Source organism: Eleutherodactylus coqui, chromosome 8, assembly GCF_035609145.1.
Source record: "Eleutherodactylus coqui strain aEleCoq1 chromosome 8, aEleCoq1.hap1, whole genome shotgun sequence".
Taxonomy (NCBI): domain Eukaryota; kingdom Metazoa; phylum Chordata; class Amphibia; order Anura; family Eleutherodactylidae; genus Eleutherodactylus; species Eleutherodactylus coqui.
This window is the reverse complement of record NC_089844.1, coordinates 109,823,673-109,849,087: the sequence shown is the minus strand read 5'-3', so window position 1 is coordinate 109,849,087 and position 25,415 is coordinate 109,823,673. Positions and strand designations below refer to the sequence as shown.

Below are 25,415 nucleotides of genomic sequence, written 5' to 3'. Positions count from 1 at the left end.
CCAGCTCAAAATACCAAAAGAAAAAGTGCTACATGCAGCACCTTTTCTTTCGTACAAAAGCTGGACACCTGAGCAGAAACCAAACAGACCCTAGTATAGTCAATGGGGTCCGTTCGGCGCTGTTCGGTACCGTTTTGAGACTGAGCCATTCGGCCACAGGGATTCCCCTTTCCTGCTTCCCTGAAAGGAGGAGGATAGTGGAACCCTGAGCACTGATGTAAAATAACCCTTAGGTCCCGTTCACACGAGCGTGTTTGCGCATACATGGATGTGCACAAAACCACGCATCCATGTACGTGCAAAAAAACACGCGTGAATGAAGCTCCGTGTACCATTGCATTCAATGGGGCTGCCGGCGGCTCCATTGAAAGCAATGGGCTACCGGCAACCCCTGCAGTGATTTTCGGGGAAGGGCTTGAAAATATAAGCCCTTCCATAATGATCATCCCTAGCATGTGTAAAAAAATAAAAAATACTCACCTTTCCGCCGCTGCCGAGACTCAGGCATGTCTAGCCGCTTGTCTCCCTGCACAAGCTCTTTCAGAAGGTGGGGATTTAAAATTCCTGCCTGCTGAAAGGGCTACATCTGATTGGCTAAGCACTCAGCCAATCACAGGCAGCGCTCAGCCATTCATTGAATGACAGCTGAGCGCTGCCTGTGATTGGCTAAGCGCTGTGACCAATCACAGGCAGCGCTCAGCCATTCATTGAACTCAATAAATGGCTGAGCGTTGCCTGTGATTGGCTGAGCGCTCAGCCTTTCTAATTTTTTTTTTGTTATAAATCCTAAACGTTTTAAACTGTCTCTACATTTGTGAATCAAAAAAAGCAATCGCCGGTAAATCCCTGCTATGAACTGCTAATTGCAAGGCATGTGCTGAGGAAGAATGGCTAAGTACACATAGCTGTCCTTCAGACCATTTGTGTAATGCAAATCCGTTATAGGATACGTTTTTGTTTTTTATGAGGGACAACAGTTAAAAGTCATTTTAGTTATGTATCTGGTAGAAAACTTACATAGATCCTGGCCTGAGAGGGCTGTGATTTCTTAGAATCTGCTGGTAATGCTCTGTTTCCTTCAGGTATCCTTGTGTATAAGGCACACAAGATAATGGAGTCCTGCCAGGAAGCCTTTATACTGCGCCTATATCGCCAGAAGAACAAGCAGGGCTTCATAAAGGCCTTCACGGACAATCCTGTCGCCTTCCACGCAGGTTTCTGCCAGGTGGAGCGAGTCATGAGAAACCTGTTTGTCAAAAAACTTTACTTATGGCCAAGGTGGGTATACACAGATTTCCTGTTTTTCTGCACCTTTTACAACATTTCTGTTTGCTGAAATGGATGAGAATTGTGATATTGATGCCGGGAATAAACCGGACGTCTGATACCTTTTCCACTTTGAAACTGTTTTTTATAAGTCGGCTGCTACATGACTTTATATCTGAGCTATATGTAAAAGTCAGAACTTAACTCTCCAGTGTTCCCGTCTCACTCCACTAATGCTAAACTAATGAATTGGGCCCTGATATATGTTGCAGTTAATGGAAACAAATAGCTATTACTGTTAACCCCTACTTTTCTGATAGTAATGGCTCAAGCACTGTATGATGGTTCAGCACAGTGCTTCACAGTCATGGCTGGATCTTACTGTTGGGAAGTTCCTCATTTTTCTTTGACATTATTGGGGAAAAAGTTTTGACAGGAGTTATCATATATTAAAGGGGGTCTAGCAGCTCCTATGAGCTAAACATATGGGCTTGTCGGAGCTGACCCGCTGAGTCTGGGGAGGTGCATACTTGACTTTCCCTGGCACTCCAAAGCTGTGTGCTGTCAAAGCCGCCGCAGAATGCATGTAGCGAATTACATTAGTGGTTGCATAGAATGAGAGGACTAATTCTCTCATTCTGCATAAGCGCATAAGTAGCCCTCCAGGTGGATTCAGCGGCTTCTTTGACAGCGCACAACAGAGAAGCGTCATGGAAGGTGAGTATAGTACACACATCCCCAGACTCAGCATCTGAGCTTCTATCAGGCCATACATTTAGCTTATGCAGCTCATAGGAGCTGATAGACCCACTTCAACCCCTTTGTGACCAGCCCATAGTGTTTTTACATCCTGCCCAAGTGGGCTTTAATCCCTGAGGATGTAAAAACATGCTTCTTGCAGGGATTAAAGCCACGTGGGCTATGGATGTGACAGCTCCATGCTGTCGGTGCCCGCAGGTAGCCGACAGCCTGAAGCTGTCGTCCTGGTGTTAAGGGACTTGAAGTCCCTCCCCCCCCCCCCTTCTGCGCATGCGTGCCCGACGTCATTCTGTGCACAGAGGGGCTCGCTCCCAGGGAAATTCAAAATCCCTCTGCTCCTGCCTACCATGTATAGCCAGGAGCAGAGAGATGTCACCGGGGATGTGATCACTGTTGTCCAATGGATAACCGTGATCATTTAAAGTAAAAAAGAGTGTAAAAAAAAAGTTACAAAAAAGTATCATATGCCTGAGGGAGGATGAAAGTAGGTAACTAAGGTCTTTGCCGAAATGGCAGACACATGTGCAAAAGCCGTGGATTGCCAGGGTAATTTAAATTCTCCCTGCTCCTGGCTACAAAACTGAGCCAAGAGCCTGGAGATTTCACGGGGGACCGCGGTGAGCGGTTCCTGGTCATGTGTTCGCCATTATCCATTGGATAACGGCGATCATGTAAAAGTTAAAAAAAAAAATTTGAAGTTTAATCTCCCCTCACCGATGCACTCGGTGAGAGGAGATGAAGCTTTTTACCGGAGGCCTCCGTGTTTTAACCCCCAACGCAATCCTCCTCCGTGAACCATCCCGGATTCTGCACATGCGACCACTGGCAAATTGCTGGACACATGCGCGGGAGCCCAGGAAACTTAAAATCTTCTTGCTCCCACGCTCGCCTTCCTGCAGTTCCAGGAGCAGCTTGTTGAGCGCCTTCTGTGCGAGATCGCCGCACCTCCGCAAGCTTACGAAGCCTCACAGAGTGCCACTTTTTACACCCATCCCTGCTAAGAAATACCTTCCAAAAAGCATGAGAGGAGGGGGGATACCCGGTTTTATTGCCCCATGTACCCATCCCAACCATGCCCCTGTAATTATCCCTGTCTTCGGAAATACCACACAGTTCACATTATTACTGTTCTCTAAGATTTGGGGAATGCCAAAAAGGGCGCTGTGTGTGTGTGTGTGTGTGTGTGTGTGTGTGTGTGTGTGTGTGTGAGATTATTAGGGAGTCAATTTTTATTCCGTACAAGTGGGCAATGGGGCCTGGAATGTATTCAGTTGTACCCTGAAGTCTAACGGGTGCTCCTTCCATTACAGGCCTTGCAATGTGTCCTGTAAGTAGATTAGGGCCACAAGGGGTATGTTTCTGAACACAGGACAAACAGGGGTATCAATTTGAGGGTGAAAGTCTTCATTCATATGTGTGCTGTACAAAAAAAACCTGTTTTTAAATTGACACAATTGCCCAAAAAATGAAAATCGTAATTCTTTCCTACTGCTTTGCTTAGATTTATTCAAAAATTGTAGGGTTAAAATACACAGCACACCCGTAGATAAATTCGTTAAGGGGTCTAGTTTTCAAAATGGGGTCATTTATGGGGGTTCTCTATGGTTTTGGCCACTCACGAACTCTACAAGTAGGCAATGTGGCCTAAAACTCCTTTCATTTTGGGCCCCGTTGTGCATCCAGATTATGGCCACAATGGGTATATTTCTGAAAACCGGACAAACAGGGGTATCCATTTTGGGGTGCAAGTCTTCATCCATGTGTGTGCTGTACAAAAAAAGCTGTTTTTAAAATGACAGAATTGCTTAAAAAAATGAAAATCACAATTTTTCCCTTTGCTTTGCTTGAATTTATTAAAAAACTGTGGGGTCAAAATGGGCAGTACACCCCTAGATAAATTCGTTAAGAACTCTACGGGGCCTAAAACTCCTTTCATTTTGGGCCCCATTGTGCATCCAGACATAAGATTAGGGGCACAGGAGGTATGTCTCTGAACACGGGAGAAACGGGGATTGATTTTGGGGTGTCAATCCTCATTTTCATGTGCACTATAGGAAAAAAATATGTCTTTAAAATTACATATTTTCAAAAATATGAAATTTTATTTTTTCTCCTCTAAATTGAATTAATTCCTGAAAATAACTGTGGGGTCAAAATACTCATGACCCCCCTCAGTGAATACATTAAGGGGTGTAGTTTTTAAAATGGGGTCATTTGGGGGGGTATCTATCATTCTGACACTCATGAGCCTTTGCAAACTTGGCTTGCTGTAAGAAAAGTGTTCCTCAAAATGCTGAAAAGTAATGTTAAATTTGTACGTCCTCTAAATGGTTAAAAAAAAAAATACAAAAGTTTTTCAAATGTGCATTCAGAATAAAGCAAACAGATGGAAATATATATCTTATCAAAAAATTGTACAGTATGTTTGGACATATTTGAGATAGTACAGTTGAAAATGTGAAAAAATGAAAACTTTCTCGTCCATATCATTGGGGGCCACAGCCTAGACCATGGGATATAGCCACTGCCCTAGGAGGCGACACTAAGCAAAAAAGTGTTAGCTCCTCCCCACCTGGCTATATCCCCCCTGCAGGCACTCAGCTAATTAGTCTTTAGCTTAGTGTCTGCTAGGAGGCAGACGTGGAAAGAGCTATTCGCGGGAATCCGGGGAGTCGGGGCTTTTCCCTGGCTTTACTGGCCTCCCGGGGGAGACGCAGGCAGGGGGTGTCTCCACCACTACTGCGGCGTCTCACCCAGAGAAGAAAAAGGGGCCCGACCATGCAATGCGCATCTGAGTCGGTTACCCGCCAGCCATAGGGCTCCCCCTCCCTGGAGTAGCGCACTGTCTGACGGTGACGCGTAGGGGGCAGCACTGCTGGAGCAGTCGACGCACGGGGCAGGCTGTGGCTCCCAGGACAAAAGACACCCCGCTTGGGGACTATGGACAGCGCGGCAAACATTCCGGCCTCACACGGACAGCGCAGACCTTAAGGAGCATCAGGACGGCAGCAGCGGCGATGGCAGCGACGAAGGCAGCGGCGGCGGCAGCTCTCCCGTCCAGGGATAGAAGCTTGCGTGTTGCAGGACGCCGGGGCGCCGGACGGCAGGCCACTTCCGGGCACGGCGCTCCGGGGGGCAGCAGCGGCGGCGGCAGCTCTCCCGTCCAGGGATAGAAGCTTGCGGGTTGCAGGACGCCGGGGCGCCGGCCGGCAGGCCACTTCCGGGCATGGTGCTCCGGTGGGCGGAGCGCCGTCGTCACGGCCGGAAAGCGTCACTTCCGGGTCGCAGGGACGCTTCCGGGGCAGGCCACGCCCCCTCCGACCGCGGTGAGTTTAAAAGGGACCGCCGGACAGAGGAATGGCCGCTCTCTGGGACACTTTGTTTGTCTGCACCTCTGAGCCCAGCACCTGCAGCTCTTTGAGCACACAGCAGCCTTCCAGCCGTTCAGTCCTGCAGTCCTGCAGTTTCCTTCTGCTACGGAGAAAGCACCCGGACAGCAGCAGCACCTCCTGTCTCGGGCACCAGCAGCGGTAACAACTCCGCAGCAGTCCCTGCCACAGCACCTGCCGGGTCACCAACGCCGCGAGATCGTGTGGTACACCAGCGTCGACTTCCGACAGCATCCAAGCGTCAGGACCAGAGGCTCCAGCTGGACCGGGGGAACCGCAGAAACAGCTGCTAGACCAGGTAAGCCCTGCCCCAGGCAGCACTTTGCGGTGTTCTCCCCTCGCCCTCCCCGTCCCCCCTGCAGGCATTCCTGTAACGGTACGTAGCTTACCCACTGCCTGGGAATTGTGTTCTGTTGCCATGTCTGACCCTAGATCAGAGGGTTCCAGCCCGGCCAAGGGGAGGGTGAAGCATTACGCTTGCACTACCTGCAGCGTTAAGTTCGCTTGCGGTCAAGTCGACCCCCGCTGCGCTAGATGTGCCGCGGTGCGCGCAGCTCCAGGGACCCCGGTGCCCCCCACTGCCCCTGTGGAGCCAGGGCCCGAACCCCAATGGGCGAGGTCCCTGGCCGTTTCTGGCTTGGCCACATCCTTTGCGGCGATTTTACGCCGGTTAGAGCCCAGCCCAGACGCGTCCAGAACAGCGAATCCAGATAACCCCTCAAGTCCAAAGGTCACTGAAGTGGTGGCTGGAACCTGGGAGGCTTCAGGCGGGACGGCCTTTGGGCCCAAGTCGCTGGACAGTAGTGACGACGGACGCCAGCCTTTCAGGTTGGGACGGAACACTAGGGGACCGGTCTGTTCAAGGAGTGTGGTCTCAAAAAGAGACAAGGCTTCATATAAACATCCTAGAGTTGCGGGCCATCTACCTGACTCGCTGACACTTCGGGCCCAATCTCAAGAGAAAAAATGTACGCGTTCAGACGGACAACACCACAGCGGTGGCCTATGTCAACCGGCAAGGAGGAACACGGAGTGTGTCGGTAATGAGCGAGGTAGCAGGCATACTAACGTGGGCGGAGAAGCATCTGAGCTCGATTTCCGCAGTCTACATTCCCGGAATAGAAAACTGGGTGGCGGATTACCTAAGCCGGGAAACAGTGGATCCCGGCGAATGGGGGCTGCACCCAGAAGTATTTCGGACGATATGCCGGAAGTGGGGCACGCCAGACGTGGACCTCATGGCGTCCCGACTAAATTACAAGCTACGCCCGTTTGTGTCCCGAGCGGGATCCACAAGCAGCGACAACGGATGCGCTGACCATTTCGTGGGGGGAGTACAAGCTCCTATACGTATTTCCACCAATCCCTCTCATACCGAGGATCCTAGGGAAAATCAAGCAGGAAGGGCGACCAGCGATATTAATAGCACCAGACTGGCCGAGAAGAAGCTGGTACGCGACTATCAAAGAAATGCTGTTCGACACACCGTGGCATCTTCCAGAGCAAAGAGACCTGCTATCCCAGGGGCCTTTTCTACACCCGAATTCCAAGTCTCTACATTTGACGGCTTGGCCGTTGAGACCGAGGTGTTGAGGAGGGAAGGTTATTCGGAGAAGGTTATCCAGACTATGATACGGGCCAGAAAACCAGCCTCATCTGCAATTTGTCTGGAAGCGCTTCTTCACCTGGTGTGAGGAGTGACGGGTACAACCGATGCAAGTTTCGGTGGCCAGAATTCTTGCATTCCTACAATCAGGCCTCGAAGTAGGATTGAGGGTAGGTTCGCTAAGGGGACAGGTGTCGGCATTAACGGTACTGTTCCAAAAGCCAATCGCAAATAGGATGGCAGTACGTACATTCCTGCAAGGAATCGCCCATACGACACCCCCGTTAAACCCCCGGTCCAAACTTGGGACCTTAATCTCGTGTTTGGACACTATGACGGGCCAGCCGTTTGAGCCGCTGAAGGAGATTTCTATGCGACTACTGACCTGGAAGGTGGTATTCCTCGTTGCCATTACGTCAATTCGTAGGGTCTCGGAGCTGGCGGCTTTGTCTATACAGGCGCCATATATGACCTTCCACCAGGACAAAGTGGTGCTGAGGCCATCACCCGAGTTTCTACCAAAGGTGGTATCACAGTTTCATATTAATGAAGAAATTGTCTTGCCTTCTTTTTGTCCAGATCCAGTACACAAAAAGGAAAAAATGCTGCACCACCTGGACGTAGTAAGGGCGCTGAGGATCTATGTGAAAATAACAAAGGAGTTTCGTAGGACCGACACCCTCTTCGTTATTCCGGAGGGGACCCGAAAGGGCTTAGCAGCCTCAAAAGTCACCCTATCCAAATGGATAAGGTCCCTGATAACAGAGACGTAGCGCACCTCAGGGCGCTCGCCGCCATTTCGGGTTACGGCCCACTCCACACGGGCAGTAGGGGCTTCCTGGTCAGTCCGTCACGGAGCCTCAGCCCTTCAGGTGTGTAAGGCAGCCACCTGGACTTCCTTACATACGTTCTCAAAATTTTATAAGGTCCACACAGCTGCATCATCTGACGCCGCTCTTGGCCGGAAGATCTTGCAGGCGGCGGTCGTTGACCGCACAGCCGAACTTTGAATGCCCACCCAATATATTGTTTCGGGACTGCTTGTGGACGTCCCATGGTCTAGGCTGTGGCCCCCAATGATACGGACGAGAAACAGATATTTTTGGTATAACTTACTGTAAAATCTCTTTCTCGTCGCGTTCATTGGGGGCCACAGCACCCACCCCTTATTTATTTAGGCGGTTGCTGGAACTTTCTGTTCTTCGGTCATGGTTCGGCAGAAAATTGTGCCAAAAGTTTGTTTTTTGGTATGTATAAAACATAGTATGTATAATTTTACTCCCACTGGCTTCCTGCTGCTTGCAGACAGACTAATTAGCTGAGTGCCTGCAGGGGGGATATAGCCAGGTGGGGAGGAGCTAACACTTTTTTGCTTAGTGTCGCCTCCTAGGGCAGTGGCTATATCCCATGGTCTAGGCTGTGGCCCCCAATGAACGCGACGAGAAAGAGATTTTACGGTAAGTTATACCAAAATATCTGTTTTTCAAAATTTTCCCAATCTGGGCACTTTTAATAAATATACACAAATTATATCTGGCTATTTTCACCACCTAAATGAAGTACAATATGTGGCGAAAAAACAATGTCAGAATCACTTGGATATGCAGAGCCTTTATGGAGTTATTCTATGTTAAAGTGACACGTGTCAGATTTCCAAAATTTGGCCTGGTCATTAAGGTGCAAACAGGCTTGGTCACTAAGGGGTTAACATATCAAAACTGATTCTCCAGCTGTGTCTTACTGACTAATGAGGGACTCCACAGCAGACACAGTCATACTTTGAAAAGCCCTGTACTGAATAATCATACTGTGCTTGGGAATGGGAACTTGGCCTATAATACCAAGCCGACTGCAGTGAGAATAGAGCTGTCTGCTTCTCACAGAAATCGGCTCCATGCCCACTTGCCCACACTGAAAGTGGAGGAGAATTGGTCAGTTTTATTTATTTATTTATTTTTCATAAGACGGAGAAAAGTGATTTTTGGCCCGATTTTTGCCATTCTGATAATAAACACATAATTACTTCACATCTTTGTCACGTCAGTGAAGTCAGCTGATCGCCACAACAGCCTCGTCGAAAGAAGTGCAGTGTTCTATTAAAAGTAATCGGCCTTTAAACTGCCAGCTGACGGAATTGTGCAAACGTTTTAGGCAGGTATGGAAAATGCTGCAACGTAAGAATGCTTTCAAAAACAGAAGTGTTCATAGTTTTGTTTTGTCAATCAATAAAATGCAAAGTCAATGAACAAAAGAGAAATCTAAATCAAACCCATATTTGGTGTGACCACTAGAGATGAGTGAGCGTACTCGTTAAGGCAAAATACTCGAGCAAGTATTGCCGTTTTCGAGTACATGGCCGCTCGTGAGAAAAGATTTGGAGGCCGCCGGGGGTGAGCAGTGAGCTGCGGGAGTGAGCATGGGGGAGTGGGAGATCTCCCCCCCCGCACTCCCCGTTCCTCCCCGCTCTCCCCTGCCGGCACCTGGTTCCCGAATCTTTTGGCACGAGCGGGCATGTACTTGAAAATGGCAATACTCGCTCGAGTATTTTGCCTTAACGAGTACGCTCGCTCATCTCTGGTGACCGCCCTTTGCATTCAAAACAGCATCAATTCTTCTGGGTGCGCTTGCACAGAGTCAGGGACTTTGTAGGATTAGGCCTCTCTCACACGGGCGACAGCGATATAGGCGCTACAAAAGCCTATTTGAGTTGGAATTCTCTTTTGTTCATTCATGTTGCGTTTTGTTAATTGACAAGAATAAACTATTAACACTTCTATTTTTGTAAGCATTAGAGGTGAGCGAGCGTACTCGCTAGGGCAAACTACTGGAGCGAGTAGTGCCTTATGCGAGTACCTGCACGCTCGTCTCTAAATATTCTGGTGCCGGCAGGGAGCAGCGGGGGAGAGCAGAGAGGAACGGGGAGTAGATCTCTCCCCGCTCACTCCCGCAACTCACCGCTCACTCGCACCGGCAGCCGAATCTTTAGAGACGAGCAGGTAGGTAGTTGCATAAGGCACTACTCGCTCGAGTACTTTGCCCTAGCGAGTACGCTCGCTCATCTCTCATAAGCATTCTTAATTTGCAGCACTTTTTCCACATCTGCCTAAAAAGTTTGCACAGTACTAATCAATAATTTTACAGAGGGATGGAAGAGAAATAGTTGAGTTGACTATTGAAAAGAAAATCTCTTTCTTCCACACATTGGATCTTGCCTGATGAATGTCCATAAATCCCCATCACCGCTGAGTTAGTCGGCTCCTTGACCAATTCCTTATGTTGTACTTCCAAGATACAGATATGCAAAGTCAGCAACATTCTATTCCATAGAGCCCTGAATGAACCATTAAAATGCAATCTCTTTTAATAACAGGAAGTTTTTTTTCACCTCTACTTATCAAAGAAAAGGCTTTTTTTCCTGAAATCTTGCAGTGCTGTCATTGATCCAGCTGGATTGAAGCTTGTATTCAGTTACATCATTTTCTAAATGGCACGATGAATCTTCATAAACTGTAAAACAACGTCAAGGTTAATGAAGAAGCCTTTTGATCAGCGGAGGCTGTTGTGTCTTCATGTGTGCTCGCAGAGACTGCTGACTCCATGCCAGTTCTCCCATGTTTATCTGGCGTATTTGGGGCACTTTGGCTGCTGTTTGCATCTTCTTCCAGATGGTGGATTTTTCTTCCCGCTAGTCCACCGAGCATTAGTGACCAAGAATAAAAAGGTTGCCGACTAGTACGGATCTGGCTGCCGTTCACAAAAGGATTAATGCTCTACTTTGAAGTAGTAAAAAGAGTAATAATCTGTTGGAAATGAATAATTTGTGTGTGTTCTGCAAGGAAAGATAATGCCACTTAGTTCTAGTAAGAAAATACAGTTAATGCTTATAGCATGGGCCGGATACTCAGTATGAAGTGTAGCTTCAGGGTATGTTCACACCAGGCAAACATGTTGCAGAAGGTTTGTTCAGAAAGCACATGGGCTGTCCGATGAGAATTTCAGGCGCAACTTTTTTTTACGCCTGTGTGCATGTATCCTTACTTGCAGATTTGTAATTGCACATTGGGACCAAAAAGAAGACTCAATTTCTGCATCTGCTCCCCTGCCAGTCTTGTGACCTCCAGCAATGACCTCTCAATCCATATGACCCTTGCAGCCTGCGATTGGCTGTAGTAGTAATGTGTCTATACAATGTGTCAGCACTGGAGACCACAACGCAGAAACTTTTAGGCCTCATGTCCACGGGCAAAAGAAGAATTAAAATCCGCTGCGGATTTTAACTCTTCTCCCGCGCGCGGATCCGCACCCCATAGGGATGCATTGACCACCCGCGGGTAGATAAATACCCGCGGATGGTCAATAAAAGTGATTTTAAAAAAAATGGAGCATGAAAAAATCTGGACCATGCTCCATTTTCGTGCGGGTCTCCCGCGGGACGGCTCCCGCGGGCTTCTATTGAAGCCTATGAAAGCCGTCTGGATCCGCGGGAGACCTAAAATAGGAATTTAAAAGAATTTACCCATCCGGAGCAGACCGGGAAGGTCTTCTCTTCCTCACGGCTGGATCTTTCTTGCTTCGGCTCGGCGGATGTGCCCGGCGCATGCGCGCGGCCCGTCGGCGACGAGCCGCCGGCGTGACGAGTTCATCCGCCGGCCGAAAAAGAAGATCCGGCCGTGAGGAAGAGAAGACCTTCCCCGCCCGCTCCGGATGGGTAAATTCTTTTAAATTCCCATTTTCAGCGCCCATGTCCGCGGGGCAGGAGGGACCCGCTGCAGATTCTCCATGTCGAATCCGTAGCGGGCCTGATTTTCCCCGTGAACATGAGGCCTTAGGGTAGCGGGCAAGACTCTGTATGGAGTGTGGGGAAGATTTTATTTTTTTTCCATTTGGATCTTACAGATGTTGCTAGCTGCCAATTTTGACGTGAATCTGCTGCAAAATCTGCAACACTTACCTACAGCATAAATGCTGCAGAATTCGAGTCCGCAGTGTAGATCACTTTACACTGCGGATTTTTTTTATGCAGCATGTGGACAATATTTCTGTAAATCCCATCCACTTTGCTGCCAACTGCATATTTCTGCATGCAAATTCATGATGGAAAATATGCAGCAAATCCCCCCCCCCCCCCCATGTGAATATATACCGTAAGGGTCCTTTACACAGAACAGATTGTTCAAAAAAATCATTGGATCGTGAAACTGTGTTATTAATGTTATTAATGAATAAAAGGTGTCACCTGCCTGTAGACCTACTAGACCCTTGGAAAGACTATTCCCAAATACTTTCAGATACTTTCATGCCCGTTGCTAAATGCAGCCCCACCTACTATACTCCTGAGTACTGTGTTCTGGAGTAGCAGGGGGCTTATTTCTATAGAATGTATATTTAAGGTAGTTGCAGAGTGATTTAATGTCAGCTAGGAATAACCAATCCTTGTTTCTGAAGGTTTCATGTATCCGTGAATTCATTTTTGGAGAAGCAAAAGCCAGAAGTGGTGGAGCTGCACATCACGATGACCCCAGCCATGCTGGCTATACAAGCCTCCATACTGGATATAATGAACGCTTGCTTAAGAGAGCTGAAGCGCTACAATCCCGCTCTAGAGGTGGAAGATCTGTCCCTGGAGAATGCCCTTGGCAGAGCCTTTGACAAGGTATTTTTTGTCCATATTTGAAGCCCATAACTTCATAGAGAGTTTGTAATGTGGTCGGTTGACAGTATTAGTGTATGATATATGTCTTGCCCTTTTAGGCCAAATGAACACAGGCGGAAATTCCGCGGAAGGATTTCCCGCAGAATTTCTGCCCGTGCCGGCTGCATTAGATAATACAATCCTATGCAGACAGCCGTGATTTGACTGCGTGAAAACCTGCGTGGTAAACAATTCGTGGCATATCCTATTTCTGTGCGAACCTCGGAGAAACGTAACTGGTTATGAGCCAGCTCTGGTCTGCGCATGCGCGTGACTGTGCGACAGCCAGCACATAGCAGAGCGGGGAGACGCTGGGAGAAGGTATGGCCATCTGCAGGAGCCCATACACAAGGCCACTATGATTTTGGTTTGCTTGTTTTTTTTGCACTTTTTTTTTCTTTTTTTAATAAACCTTGTTTCTCATCCGTTTAGTCTGGTATGTTGCTAGTGAGTTTGTTGCAACTAATCAAAGTCTTTTGTGTATGGGCAGCATTAAACACAAAGTAGCCAATGATAAATGGGCGATAATGTCATATGCAGATCATGACATCCAAAATTAGAGTGAAAAACTATGTTTTCGTTGTTTTTAAGGCTGTCTGTCCACGGGTGATTGTTCATTGCGTTACCCACGGCAATAATCCGGCCACGGGTAACGCAGTGCGCGCTTTTCATAGCGTTGCAATGGAAAGCGCAGCCGCGGCATCCACGAGCGGGGAATTATAGCGATTCTCCACTCGCGGGATCTAAATCGCCACGATTTGCCACAGTGAGCCTATCTGTCAAATAGGCTCACCGCAGAGAACTGACAGCTGCTCCCCCGCGGCGGAATATCGCTGGCGATATTGCTCAACTCAACAGCCGTGGACAAGGGAGCCTAATATGCAATACTCTTGCACTTAGGAGAGAGACAAGACCAGTTGGTAATTCACTAGCCATTTTAATTATTCATTGGGCTTCCCTAATTTTTTTTAGCACTTTATTTTTTTAATATGCAACATTGAAATATGCTGGGGATGCCGGTAACAGTACCACATATTCTTAGCGGTTTGCAGAGGACAGCACTAGTTACAGCCCGCAGAACTGCTGGAGGGTGTGTAATGTAAGAGGTAGGCATTACATACCATTAATGTGTGTTTTCATCTTCTAGACTATGCGGCATTACTTGGATCCCTTGTGGCATCAGCTTGGAGCCAAGACTAAATCTTTGGTTCAGGATTTAAAAATCCTCCGCACTCTCTTACAGTATCTTTCCCAGTATGATTGCGTAACTTTCCTGAACCTGCTAGAGTCAATGAGGGCCAGTGAGAAAGCTTTTGGACAAAATTCAGGTACGATCTCATATTTAACAGTTGTCATGAAGCTTAAAGGCAAATTATTACTTAGTTCAAGCTGCTGAAACCTCGGACAGCATGAACCCAGGACAGGTATGTACATTGTAGACATGTCTGTCTTATTCTGAAACTCTGCGGCGCTTCAGAATAAGCATACTATGAAGATGCCCGCCGAACGGTGCTCCAAATCATGCAAGCGGTGCCATGCCGACCTCTTCCTACCTGGATCGCCTAGAGTGACAGCTTCTCTCTTTGCTTGGTCGTTCTTATTTCTTGGCACAGTCCCTTGAAAAACCAATGATTAAGTTACCGAGCGAATGATGAAAAAATGTAAACTATTATCTACGTGTGTAAACTGACGGCATTGTAAAGCAAATGACTGTCATCGTTCACTCGTTCCAAAGATGTCTCGCTCCATGTAAATGGACCCATATTCATACATTTTCAAGAGGTATAACAGAGAAGTGGCACAAAACAGTGTTAGAAAAAAAAATATGTTGCCTAATTGTTATTTTATGGGTAGGATAAATATTTACTAATACAGACAGGTCAGGACAGGGGACAGTTACTCTTTGAACACTCCCCCCTACCTGAGATATCTCCTATGTCTTTACAGAGTGACACTTCAATAGCTAAAAATGTATAAACTATGTCTTTGCTTTAAATGGTTATATCTCAGGCTGTATTAGAGGTAGAGCTTTGGTTGTGGTCTCATTTTAAACTTGCCTCAAAGATTAGATGCAAGCTCTATCTGCAATACAGCCTGAGGTACAGCAAGTTGATATGAGTTTTAGATGCAGATGTACGTAGTGCATTTTATTAAAAAAAAATATTATAAATATATGTGTGTGTGTGTGTGTGTGTGTGTATATATACTATATGGGCAAAAGTATTTGGACACTGCAAAAAAACAGCACGTATGCTGAGTTTGCCGAACGATATGCTGGGAAGGGCATGGGTAAAATAAAAAGCTGCTCATTTTGTAATAACTATTCATTCATCCGATCGAGCACTTGTGGGACGAACTGGAGCGACCGGTACGACACCGCCACCCACGCCCATCTTCACAGCAATCTCTTCTCACAGCCTTGCAGGAGGAATAGCGAACCATTCATGCCCAGACTTAAAGGGGTTGTCCCGCGCCGAAACGGGGTTTTTTTTTTTTTAAACCCCCCCCCCCCCCCCGTTCGGCGCGAGACAACCCCGATGCAGGGGTTAAAAAAACAACCCCCACAGCGCTTACCTGAATCCCGGCGGTCCGGCGTCTTCATACTCACCTGCTGAAGATGGCCGCCGGGATCCTCTGTCTCCATGGACCGCAGGGCTTCTGTGCGGTCCATTGCCGATTCCAGCCTCCTGATTGGCTGGAATCGGCACGTGACGGGGCGGAGCTACACGGAGCCCCATAGAGAAGAGGAGAAGACCCGGACTGCGCAAGCGCGGCTAATTTGGCCATCGGAGGGCGAAAATTAGTCGGCACCATGGAGACGAGGACGCCAGCAACGGAGCAGGTAAGTATAAAACTTTTTATAACTTCTGTATGGCTCATAATTAATGCACAATGTACATTACAAAGTGCATTATTATGGCCATGCAGAAGTGTATAGACCCACTTGCTGCCTCGGGACAACCCCTTTAAAGAGAACTCGTGGAAAATATGCCTCGACGTGTTGCCGCTGTAATACAAGCAAGAGGAGGGCCGACACGCCACTAAATAGAATAATAAAGCATGCAGTGTCCAAATACTTTTGTCCATATAGTGTGTGTGTGTGTGTAATATATGTAATATATATATATATATATATATATTTCTTTTTGTCACAAACTTGTGTGAAGTGGGACATAGTTTTAAACAGCCTGCCAAGACAAGACACTTGCAATTAATGAGTTTTCTACGTTCAGGAAACATACGGATATAGATGCTTAGTACAATTTTATTTTGGAATTTGCGATTTATCTGTACATGTCAAAAGTCTGAAAATGGTTCTGGCTACTGGAGGTGCAGAATACCTGCAAACCCTGGTAGCCACAGGAGTTAATAAATGACAATTAAATTAGAGATGTAACAGGTGAAAAATGGTTGAATCTCCAATCTTTGAAAATAGTGGAGAACATAGAAAAACGTCATATGGTAGGCCTCCCGCACACGGGTGGATTTGCTTTGTGAAATCCGGAGTGGGATTCCACTTCTGGATTCTGCAGCAAATCAATCTCATAGCATGCTATGGTAAAACGCGATTTCCTGCCCACGAGTGGAAATTGATTGCGATTTTCTGCTCGTGGGGGAGAAATCGCAGCATTGAAGTCAATGGAAGCCATCAATCCCACGGCCATTCTGCAATCATCATTGCAGAATGACGCGGCTCCTGTGACCATTGCCACAGTGATGGTGCGGCGCCCTCTATAGTGCGCATATGCGCTGGTGAACCCGCCAGAAAATTCGCAGCAGAGGAGAAGACAGTGGGAGGTAAGCTGGGGTCATCGGCCGGGCACTGGGTTGAACTCCGCAGCGGAAATCTGACATGTGGGGTCCGACCCGCCTGTGTGCAGGAGGCCAAAAAGTTGTTGTCCGAGTTTTTTTGTGTTTTTAAATGAATGCATCTCATAAGAAAACATATTAAAAAATTCTCTACTTGTTCTGTGTCCCCCTAGCTTCAGCACCGCACCTCCAGTCTAACCTGCCGCTGTGTTTACAAGCTATATTCAGACTATGTACAGGACTTCATAAGCTGCCGCAGCCAATCACGGGCCTCAGCATCCGAGTACTGTCTGTGGTTCGCTGCAGCAGTCTGTGATGTCCCATTCACAGATGACCTCTGCAGCCTGTCAACAGACCTGGCACAAAGTATGGAGGTGCAGCGCTGGACATGCGGGGAGGTGAGTATATAGTAGGATATTTTATTATGTTTTGACATGGAGAGCAGTCATTTAGAAGAAAAAACTGAGACAAGCCCTCTTACATTTTCATCTCTGGCTGCATATCTGTATTACAAGGTGTATAACCCATATAAGTGCGCTCTATAGTGCCTTTTAGATGTTCAGATTGTTATCACTCACGGATGTATTTTTCCCCCCTTTTGAAGGCTGGCTGTTTCTTGACTCCAGTACCTCCATGTTTGTTCATGCTCGAGGCCGGGTCTACAGTGTTCCTGGATCAAAATCTACAAAAAAATGTAAAACTGATGAACCAGATGGCAAGCAGGGTAAGTAAAACTATCTTTACCATCAAAAAGGTTTTCCGGGTTTTTCTTTTTAAACTTCACAAGGGGCAGATAATTGCATGAAAAAGAGGGAAAAAAATAGTACAAATTTTTGAAATATCCCACGACTGCAGCGCATGTGCTGATCATCATTCATGTGACTACTGCAGCCAGTCACTGAACCGGCAGCCATCATTAACACGTGTGCATGAATGGCGCGGGAACCACCTTGGTCTCCGTTTGACATGGTCTCCATCATTTTTGGATGATGGAATAGCACAGGCATCTACACTATTCTGACCTTTGAATGGAGGAGAAAGTGCATCAAAAGGAAACCAGTGGTCTTCATTCCCCTTTTATTAAAGTCGTTCAGCTCAGGGTTCTATTTGAATACTATTTTTGGTGGTTCCGATGGAATCCCGAGACAGAAAGGCACAATGTAGTGAATAATGCTCTACAGAACAGACCTCATAAGTCACTGCGAAAATGTATGCTCCAGGCGCAGTAAAGCTTTGTTACTGAATACTAAACATAACTTATGTTACTTTGATTCTGTTAGGCTAGGTTCACACGGGGCGGATTTGCCACGGAAATTCTGTGCGGAATTTCGCCGCGGCAAATCCATATGTGGCCGCTAATCCCAGGATTAGCCAGCCATGTGGATGAGATTTCTCAGAAATCTAGTCCACATGGGACGGCAAATCCGCTGCAGCTAAACCGGCAGAAGCCGATGCTGCGGCGGGGATTTGCCAGCAGCATGTTCATTTTTTTTTTTCTTCCCCGCTGCGGTCGCGCTCTTCTCTATGGGAGCGCTGGCCGCAGCAGAAGAGCGAGCGCCCGGGCCGCTTCAAAGCCGCCGTGGGCTTTGCAGCGGTGGTTCTCCTGGCGGAAATCTCGCGGTTTTTCGCTGCGGCCAAACCGCGAGATTTCCGCCGAGAATCCGCCCTGTGAGAACCCAGCCTTAATGTTACAAGATTGTTGAACTTATAGGGTAAACTTAACAAGTGACTTTTGTCAGTTTTCTGAGGAAAAAGGTCGCACATTTTTATGCATATCTGTTTTTGTGGAAAAAATTAGCAATTTTTTTTTTTTTTTTGCTCCTTGCTGCCATGGAGGAGTGGTCGCATATGGTGAGTCAGATTTACTATAATTTATGGCATTTTAAAATTTGTAAATCTCTATTATTAGATGGAAAGAAAGAGCTGGTTCTAGAGAGCAACCCGAAGTGGGAAGCGTTGAGTGAAGTTCTGAAAGAGATTGAAACGGAGAACAAGAACAGTGAAGCTCTGGGTGGGCCAGGTAAGACTGTGGGAAATGGGAGCTGGTACAATGCCTCTGCAGTGCCACCTGTTGGAAGCCGCTTCCCTATAAACCTTTATCTGATCTACTTGTAACATGACTAAAGGCCCTTTTACACGCAACGATTTTCGCTCCAAATTCATCCAAACGGCCAAAGTTAGTGATAATTGTTACATGTGAAAGGGAAACTATCGCTTACTTGCTGTTATCAGTTGAATAAGCTGACTTTTCTGTCAGCTTAAATGACCTTGTTAGCACTCACCAGCTCACTGGCTTCTCGTGCTGTCTGAAAGCTACCCGCACAGCGCTTCCCGTAGGAAGCACTGAGCGAGAAGCGGATGAGAAGCCCGCGAGCGGCCGCCAGGACTTTAAGTTTGAAGCACTGCAGGAGCGCCATTGACCTTAGCAGTGATATCAGTGCTTTTGCAGTCGCTTCACAGACTGTCGAACCGTGTAAAAGGGCCTTAAGGATATAAGTCAGACCGGAGCAGGGGCAAGAACGCCGAAACGGTTGTCTGTACATGGTTAGTTTTCCTTACGGAGAAGACTCTGGTTTGGCTTATAGTCTTAATCATGTTGCAAGGCCTGTTAGAAGATCAGACCTGGACAGGTGGCACCACATTGCCTATTTGCATTCCAAATCTCCCAGAAGGGCATGCTTGACCTATAAGTCTTTGGGCCTACACGGTGCTCTCCTCAAGGAGAAATCGTACCCCTCCAAAATCATTTTGTGTGCAGATGTGTGCATGGAATGAGTGATGTATACAACAAATCTGAAAGAAATCTGCAGTAGATAGGACATGCTGCATATTTTAAGATCTACAGCATGACCTTACATCTACATGGATTTGTAAAGCCGCAATTACACGCCCTGTATTGTAGTTGTATCACGGAATACATGTAAACATGGCCTTCTATATCAGTGTACTCTTTATCGTAATTAAATGGAACCTCGCAGCAGATTTTTGTAATTGAATCCAAGAGCAGCGCAGAAATGTGGCCATTCCTGAGTTTTATATAGTGCTTTTGTCTGGTCTCATAACAGCAGCCTGTTTGGTCACCAAAGATTTCTAGCTGCCCCTCTAGGTTTCTCAGAAGTGGATGAATAAAAATGGTCAAAAATTAACGTGCAAAAAAACAACATTTTTCACACCTCCTCTTTGTTTGTTAAAACGAGAAAGAAAAAAAATTAAACACACATTGGGTATCGTTGCATGGGTAATGACTAGAGATGAGCGAGTATACTTGCTAAGGCTAACTGCCTTAGCCGAGTATCCTCCCACTCGTCTCTAAAGATTCGGGGGCCGGCAGGGGAGTGGCAAGGAACGGAGGGGAGATCTCTCTCTCCCTCTCCCCCCTGCTCACCACCGCAACTCACCTGTCACCCGCGCCGGCAGCCGAATCTTTAGAGACGAGCGGGGAGATACTCGACTAAGGCACTACTTGCTCGAGTAGTTAGCCTTAGCGAGTATACTCGCTCATCTCTAGTAATGACCCATGCAATCAATTTTAAACACTTTTTATGCTGCACGGCAAACACTATATAAACAAGTAAAAAAATCAGAAGCAAAATGCCTTGTCTGTTCACTTTTATTGTGTTTTTTTGGGATGTGAAATGATTAAAAGAGCCATGTGTACCCAAAAATGGTACCAGTAAAAATCAAGTCTCCTCACGCACAAACAAGCCCTCACAGAGCTCTGTCCATGAAAATATCTAAACGGTATGGAGCCTTGAATGGAGTGACATAAAGGGTTTTTTTCCAGCTCTTTAGATGGGGTGACCTATCCACAGAGGTAGGTCGTTAGTAGCAGATCAGCAGGGGTCCTGGCCGATCAGCTGTTCACCAGGCTGCTGTCACCCTATACAGAGCAAGAAGCACACAGCGCCACATATTGTGCATGTGTACATATTATCATTAAGGAATTAAAATCCACTAGATCTCCTGCAGCGTGCTAACGCTTGCTAGCTGATTCCGTAAATTACGTTTATATCTAGAACTTTGTACAGAGCCCTCTGACAGATCCTGTATGACCGCTTTAGTTTCTACTTGCACCTCACTTTTCAGAAAGTTTTTCCTTAAGTATTTCTGCCTTCTGACATCTGGCACCAAGACTGTTAAATGCGAAGCTTTATTTTTAGCCTTAACCTGACAGCGTGTTATGAAGTGCAAGATCACATATCCGGCTTCTTCTGGCACGTTTTCATGAGGAATGTTGCATTGTTTGTTTAAATATCTGTAATCAAGCTCAATCGCATTAAACCTGATTGAGAATGAAACAGATTTGATGTAATTATGGTGAAAGTACCATCTATGGCTTGTGCTAGATGTCGGAGCGCTCTACGTGTTTGGGGAGGGGGTATAACTTACATGTGTGACCTTTTATAGAGCTCATTTCACTCAGTATATACATTTATATGGTTTGCAACATAGATAAAGGTTAGTGTTCATTTCTGTTAATTGGTCTTTTGTCAAATTTCTATGTTTCCATTGATTATAAAGAAACAATGTTGTTTTTAAAAAAATATATTTTTAACTCGTCCCACTCCAGGCTGTGTATTCTGCACTCTTTGTTTTTGGCCTCCAGGTCACATGGCCAGCACTCTGACAATGCTCTGTGTTAAACCCTTGGCATCATCTGACATACATGTATGTCGGATGTGCGATGGGTTAGTATGTGGAGTGGCCCTGGAAACCAGGCTCAGCCCATACACGGGATCTCTGACAGCTGACAACCTGGTCGCAGAGCCACGGGATCAGAGATGGCTCTGTTCCCAACAGTTAGTCATCTAAGGAGAGGGCTCTCTCTGTCACCTGAATGGCTAGCCCGCAATGTCATGGCAGCCTTGGGCTTTGTGAAAGACCCCCAGAGCTGTCCAGTATTTCTGCTTATTAAGCCATGCCTGTGGCCTGTGTTGGGGTTTAAAAGAATGCCAGCAGAAATGCAATATACAGTAAATAATGAAATATTGCAGTATATGATATATGCAATCAGATGACCGTAATCTCAAATTGCTTATGGGGACTACAGTTGTTTTATTTTTTTTAAGTAAAAAGACATTAACATTAAAAAAAAAGTGTTAAAATAAATATTTAAATATACAAAAAAGTTAAAAGAATAAAAGTTATTTTCATTTTTAACAGTATTAAAAAAAATCTAAAGAATAAAAATGGTATCACATCTGTAAAGGTCTCATTTATTAAAATAACACATGATTTATCCTCCAAGGTAAACATCGTCACAAAAATAAAAACCCTCCAGGGGTTAATGGGGCAGTTTAATGACAAATGTCATTTAAAAAAAACAAACCTTTCTTGCCCACAGCAATCGATCACAGCGCAGCTTTCATTTTGTATTCTGCTCTCGAAAGTGAAAGCTGCGCTGTGATTGGTTGCTGTAGGCAAGAATGACAATTTTTATTTATGATGGTTGTCATGAATCTACCCCATTAACTGCAGGACCCAGTGTTGTCAGAGTGCTGGTCTTGTGACCTAGAGGCCAGAGGAAAAATGAAGAATACACAGCCTACAGGGGATGAGCTACAGAACTGGATTTTTCACAGCAGAGGTCAGTGATATTGTGAGGGAATTCTCAAAAAAAAAAATGGAGTACTTCTTTAAAAGCAGCAGTCCGTTGACTTACAATAGAAAGAGTTTTATCTTGGTCCTTGGAAGTGAGTATGACACTATGGCAGAGTAATGCATTTAATAGAAGACCTGGGAGAGGAGGACCCAGCTGCAGTTTCTGTCTCTCTCACTATATGCTGTGAGAGAGGAGATTGATATTAGATAGCGTACATAAATATTACAATACCCTTTCATTTGTCATTTACGTTGTATGTTTGGGAAAAAGGTTAAAGGGGTTGCCCTCTTGAAAACTATTGATGCTTTATGCTTGGGATAGGTCATGAATAGTAGATCAGCAGAGGTCTGTCTCTCAAACCCACCACCGATTAACTGTTCACTGGGCCGCTGCATTTGTGTACTGACAGCTCCGTTCCCACTATAATGGTGTCACTTGGTATTACAGGCAAAATTTCCATTTAAACAAATGAGAATGAATTTATCTATAATACCAAGCCTGACCACTGCAGTGGGAATAGAGCTGTCTGCAGAAATTAGCTCAGTGCACAAACACACCAGGCCAGCAATAGACCCCCGCTGATCTACAATTGATGACCTATCTTGAGGATAGACCATCAGTACTTTTCAACTGGACAACCCCTTTAAAGACTCTTCAGCATATTTCAAAGTGATAAAACTCTTACAAGGAACTTCTTCATATTCTTTTTTTGGCAATTTAATTTGTAAATTGGCTTCAGGCATTTTACATTTCCACCATAACGATCATTGTCTTTTTTTTTTTTTTTTTTCCGCCAGGCCGTATTCTGATTTGTGCCAGTGATGATCGTACCTGTGCCCAATTAAGAGAATATATTGCAGTGGGGGCTGAAGCACTGTTGATGAGACTGTACAACAAAACCTTCGGCAAGGATCAGAAAGCTGCTGAAGTGTGGCTGAAAAACCGAAAAGCTGTCAAGAAGAAGGATTCGGGTGCGAGCGGGAAAAACACTCGGGCTAAAAAGACTAAAGAAGGCTCAAGTAAACAGAAAAAAAACTTGAAGAAGACAGAATTGACTTTAACCCAGATGATGGAAAAAGCAGAAGGCGGCGATGTTGGAAAAGATCAAGAAGAAGACAAGTATGGAGAGGAAAGTCTTAGCATTGAGAGTAGTATAGAAGAACCAAAATATGAAGACCTTCAGCTGAATTTGCCTTCAGACTGTTATTACGGCATCTTGAAAGAGCCTCTCACTGTCATCCATCCGTTGCAAGGTTGCACTGACCCCTATGCACTTACAAGGGTACTGCATGAAGTGGAGCCACGATACGTAGTCTTGTATGATGCAGAGCTCAGTTTTGTGCGACAGCTCGAGATATACAGAGCATGCAAGCAGAAAACCTTAAGGTATTTATAAGAGGGTTGTGGTTTATTTATACTGGCCAAACAGAGCGACTGTAGAGCTTCAGTTACAAAGTGCGTATTGTGTAACCGGAAAGGTAAAACTGCTTCACCAAGCTTGGTTACAGAGCCCGGGTAGTCCTATAGATCGTGCACTGGCCAGTATTGTAGGGGTACTCAGTAATTTGTGCTGATGGCATCCGCTTGGCTGTTAATGGTGGAATGTTGAGTGTAAGTGGAGCTTCACTTTAGTGCATATTATTATTTGTCTGAAAGCGGTATTTTAAAGAAGTTTTCTGAAATTAAAAAAAAAATATATATACATTCTTGCCTTTCTAAAATCCCCGCCAGTCCTGTCCCAGAAGTGACTACAGAAGTCTCGTGCTGTTCATTCGCCAATGATTGGCCTCAGCAGTCACATGCTGTTCTTGCACAGAGGCCAGTGATTAATGAGTGATGGATGAATGGCTTGCTACTGCTGCAGCCACTCTGAGCGGGGTTTTTTTTGTTTGTTTTCCACCATTTTCTGCTTCCTGTATTTTTCTTTCCTCCTGAAAACGCCTTTAATTTCACATTTCTATTGCACGCTATTTACTTTTCCTTTATATTTTAAAATTGTAGAGTTTATTTTCTCATCTATGGTGGATCCACAGAAGAGCAGAGATATCTCACCTCACTCAGGAAGGAAAAAGAAGCATTTGAAAAGCTGATTAGGTAACAATGTGACAACTGACCAAAGACAGCTTGGCTGACACTGTAGTAAATGGAGATGGCATAAAGCCTCATTTACACAGGACGATTAGCAGAATTCGCCCTACACTAATCGTTGCGTGTAATTGCTATGATTGTTTGCTTTTCGGCCGAACAATGATTTTATGTTGAGTTTAAAATCCATCATTAGGAGGGACAGCTGATAGCAGGGACTACACGCTGTGATTCTCCACGGGAGCACTGATAACATTGTATTAACCCCTTAACGACCAATGATGTACCTGGTACGTCATGGAGCGTCGGGGTATGTATGAAGAGAGGTTGCGATGCAACCTCTCTTCATACAGTGCGGGCATCAGCTGTTTATAACAGCTGACATCCGCGGGCAATAGCCGCGAGCGGCCGCGCGGCCGATCGCGGCTATTAACCATTTAAATGCCGCTGTCATTTCTGACAGCGGCATTTAAATCCCCCGAACGATGTTCGGGGGTCCCGCACGGCCCCCCCGCGGTGAGATCGGGAGAGCCGTGCATGTGTCATGGCAGCCAGGGGCCTAATGAAAGGCCCCAGGGCTGCCTTAGCAGACTGCCTATCAAGCCGTCCGAGTGGGGTGGCTTCATAGGTTGCCTGTCAAAAAGCAATATGACGTAATGCTATAGCATTACGTCATACTGCAGGAGCGATCAAAGCATCGCATCTTAAAGTCCCCCAGGGGGACTTCAAAGTAAAGTAAAAAAAAAAATCAATAAAGTTTTTTTTTAATTAAAAAAAAAAAAAAGTTGTAAAAGTTTAAATCACCCCCCTTTTGCCATATCTATTATTAAAAAATCTAAATAATAAATTAAAAATATGTATTTGGTATCACCGCGTCCGTAAAAGTCCGAACTATCAAAGTACCACATAATTTTTCCCGCACGGTGAACGTCGTTCGAAAAAAGAAATGAAGAACGCCAGAAATGCATTTTTTTAGTTACCCTGTCTCCCAGAAAAAACGCAATAAAAAGCGATCAAAAAGTCGTATGTATTCCAAAACGGTACTATCAGAAACTACAGGACATCCCGCAAAAAATGAAACCTTGCTCAACTACGTCGACGGAAAAATAAAAAAGTTATTGCGCGCACAAAATGACCGCAGAAAATAATTGAAAAAAATTTTATGTCTTTAAAAAAAAAAAAGAGGAGTATAGTAAAAAAAACCTA

At 45.8% G+C, this 25,415-nt stretch overlaps 1 protein-coding gene across 1 annotated transcript in view; it reads left to right on the top strand.

Annotated features, from left to right (window-relative positions):
* Window positions 1-25,415, top strand: part of ERCC4 (ERCC excision repair 4, endonuclease catalytic subunit) — a 43,898-nt gene that overhangs the window by 11,283 nt on the left and 7,200 nt on the right. The window contains exons 5-11 of the mRNA XM_066576207.1: window positions 1,083-1,278; window positions 12,466-12,673; window positions 13,860-14,040; window positions 17,127-17,246; window positions 18,432-18,542; window positions 22,922-23,510; window positions 24,126-24,218. Of these exons, the coding sequence (XP_066432304.1) occupies window positions 1,083-1,278; window positions 12,466-12,673; window positions 13,860-14,040; window positions 17,127-17,246; window positions 18,432-18,542; window positions 22,922-23,510; window positions 24,126-24,218 (1,498 nt within the window). The remainder of the gene's footprint in view (window positions 1-1,082; window positions 1,279-12,465; window positions 12,674-13,859; window positions 14,041-17,126; window positions 17,247-18,431; window positions 18,543-22,921; window positions 23,511-24,125; window positions 24,219-25,415) is intronic.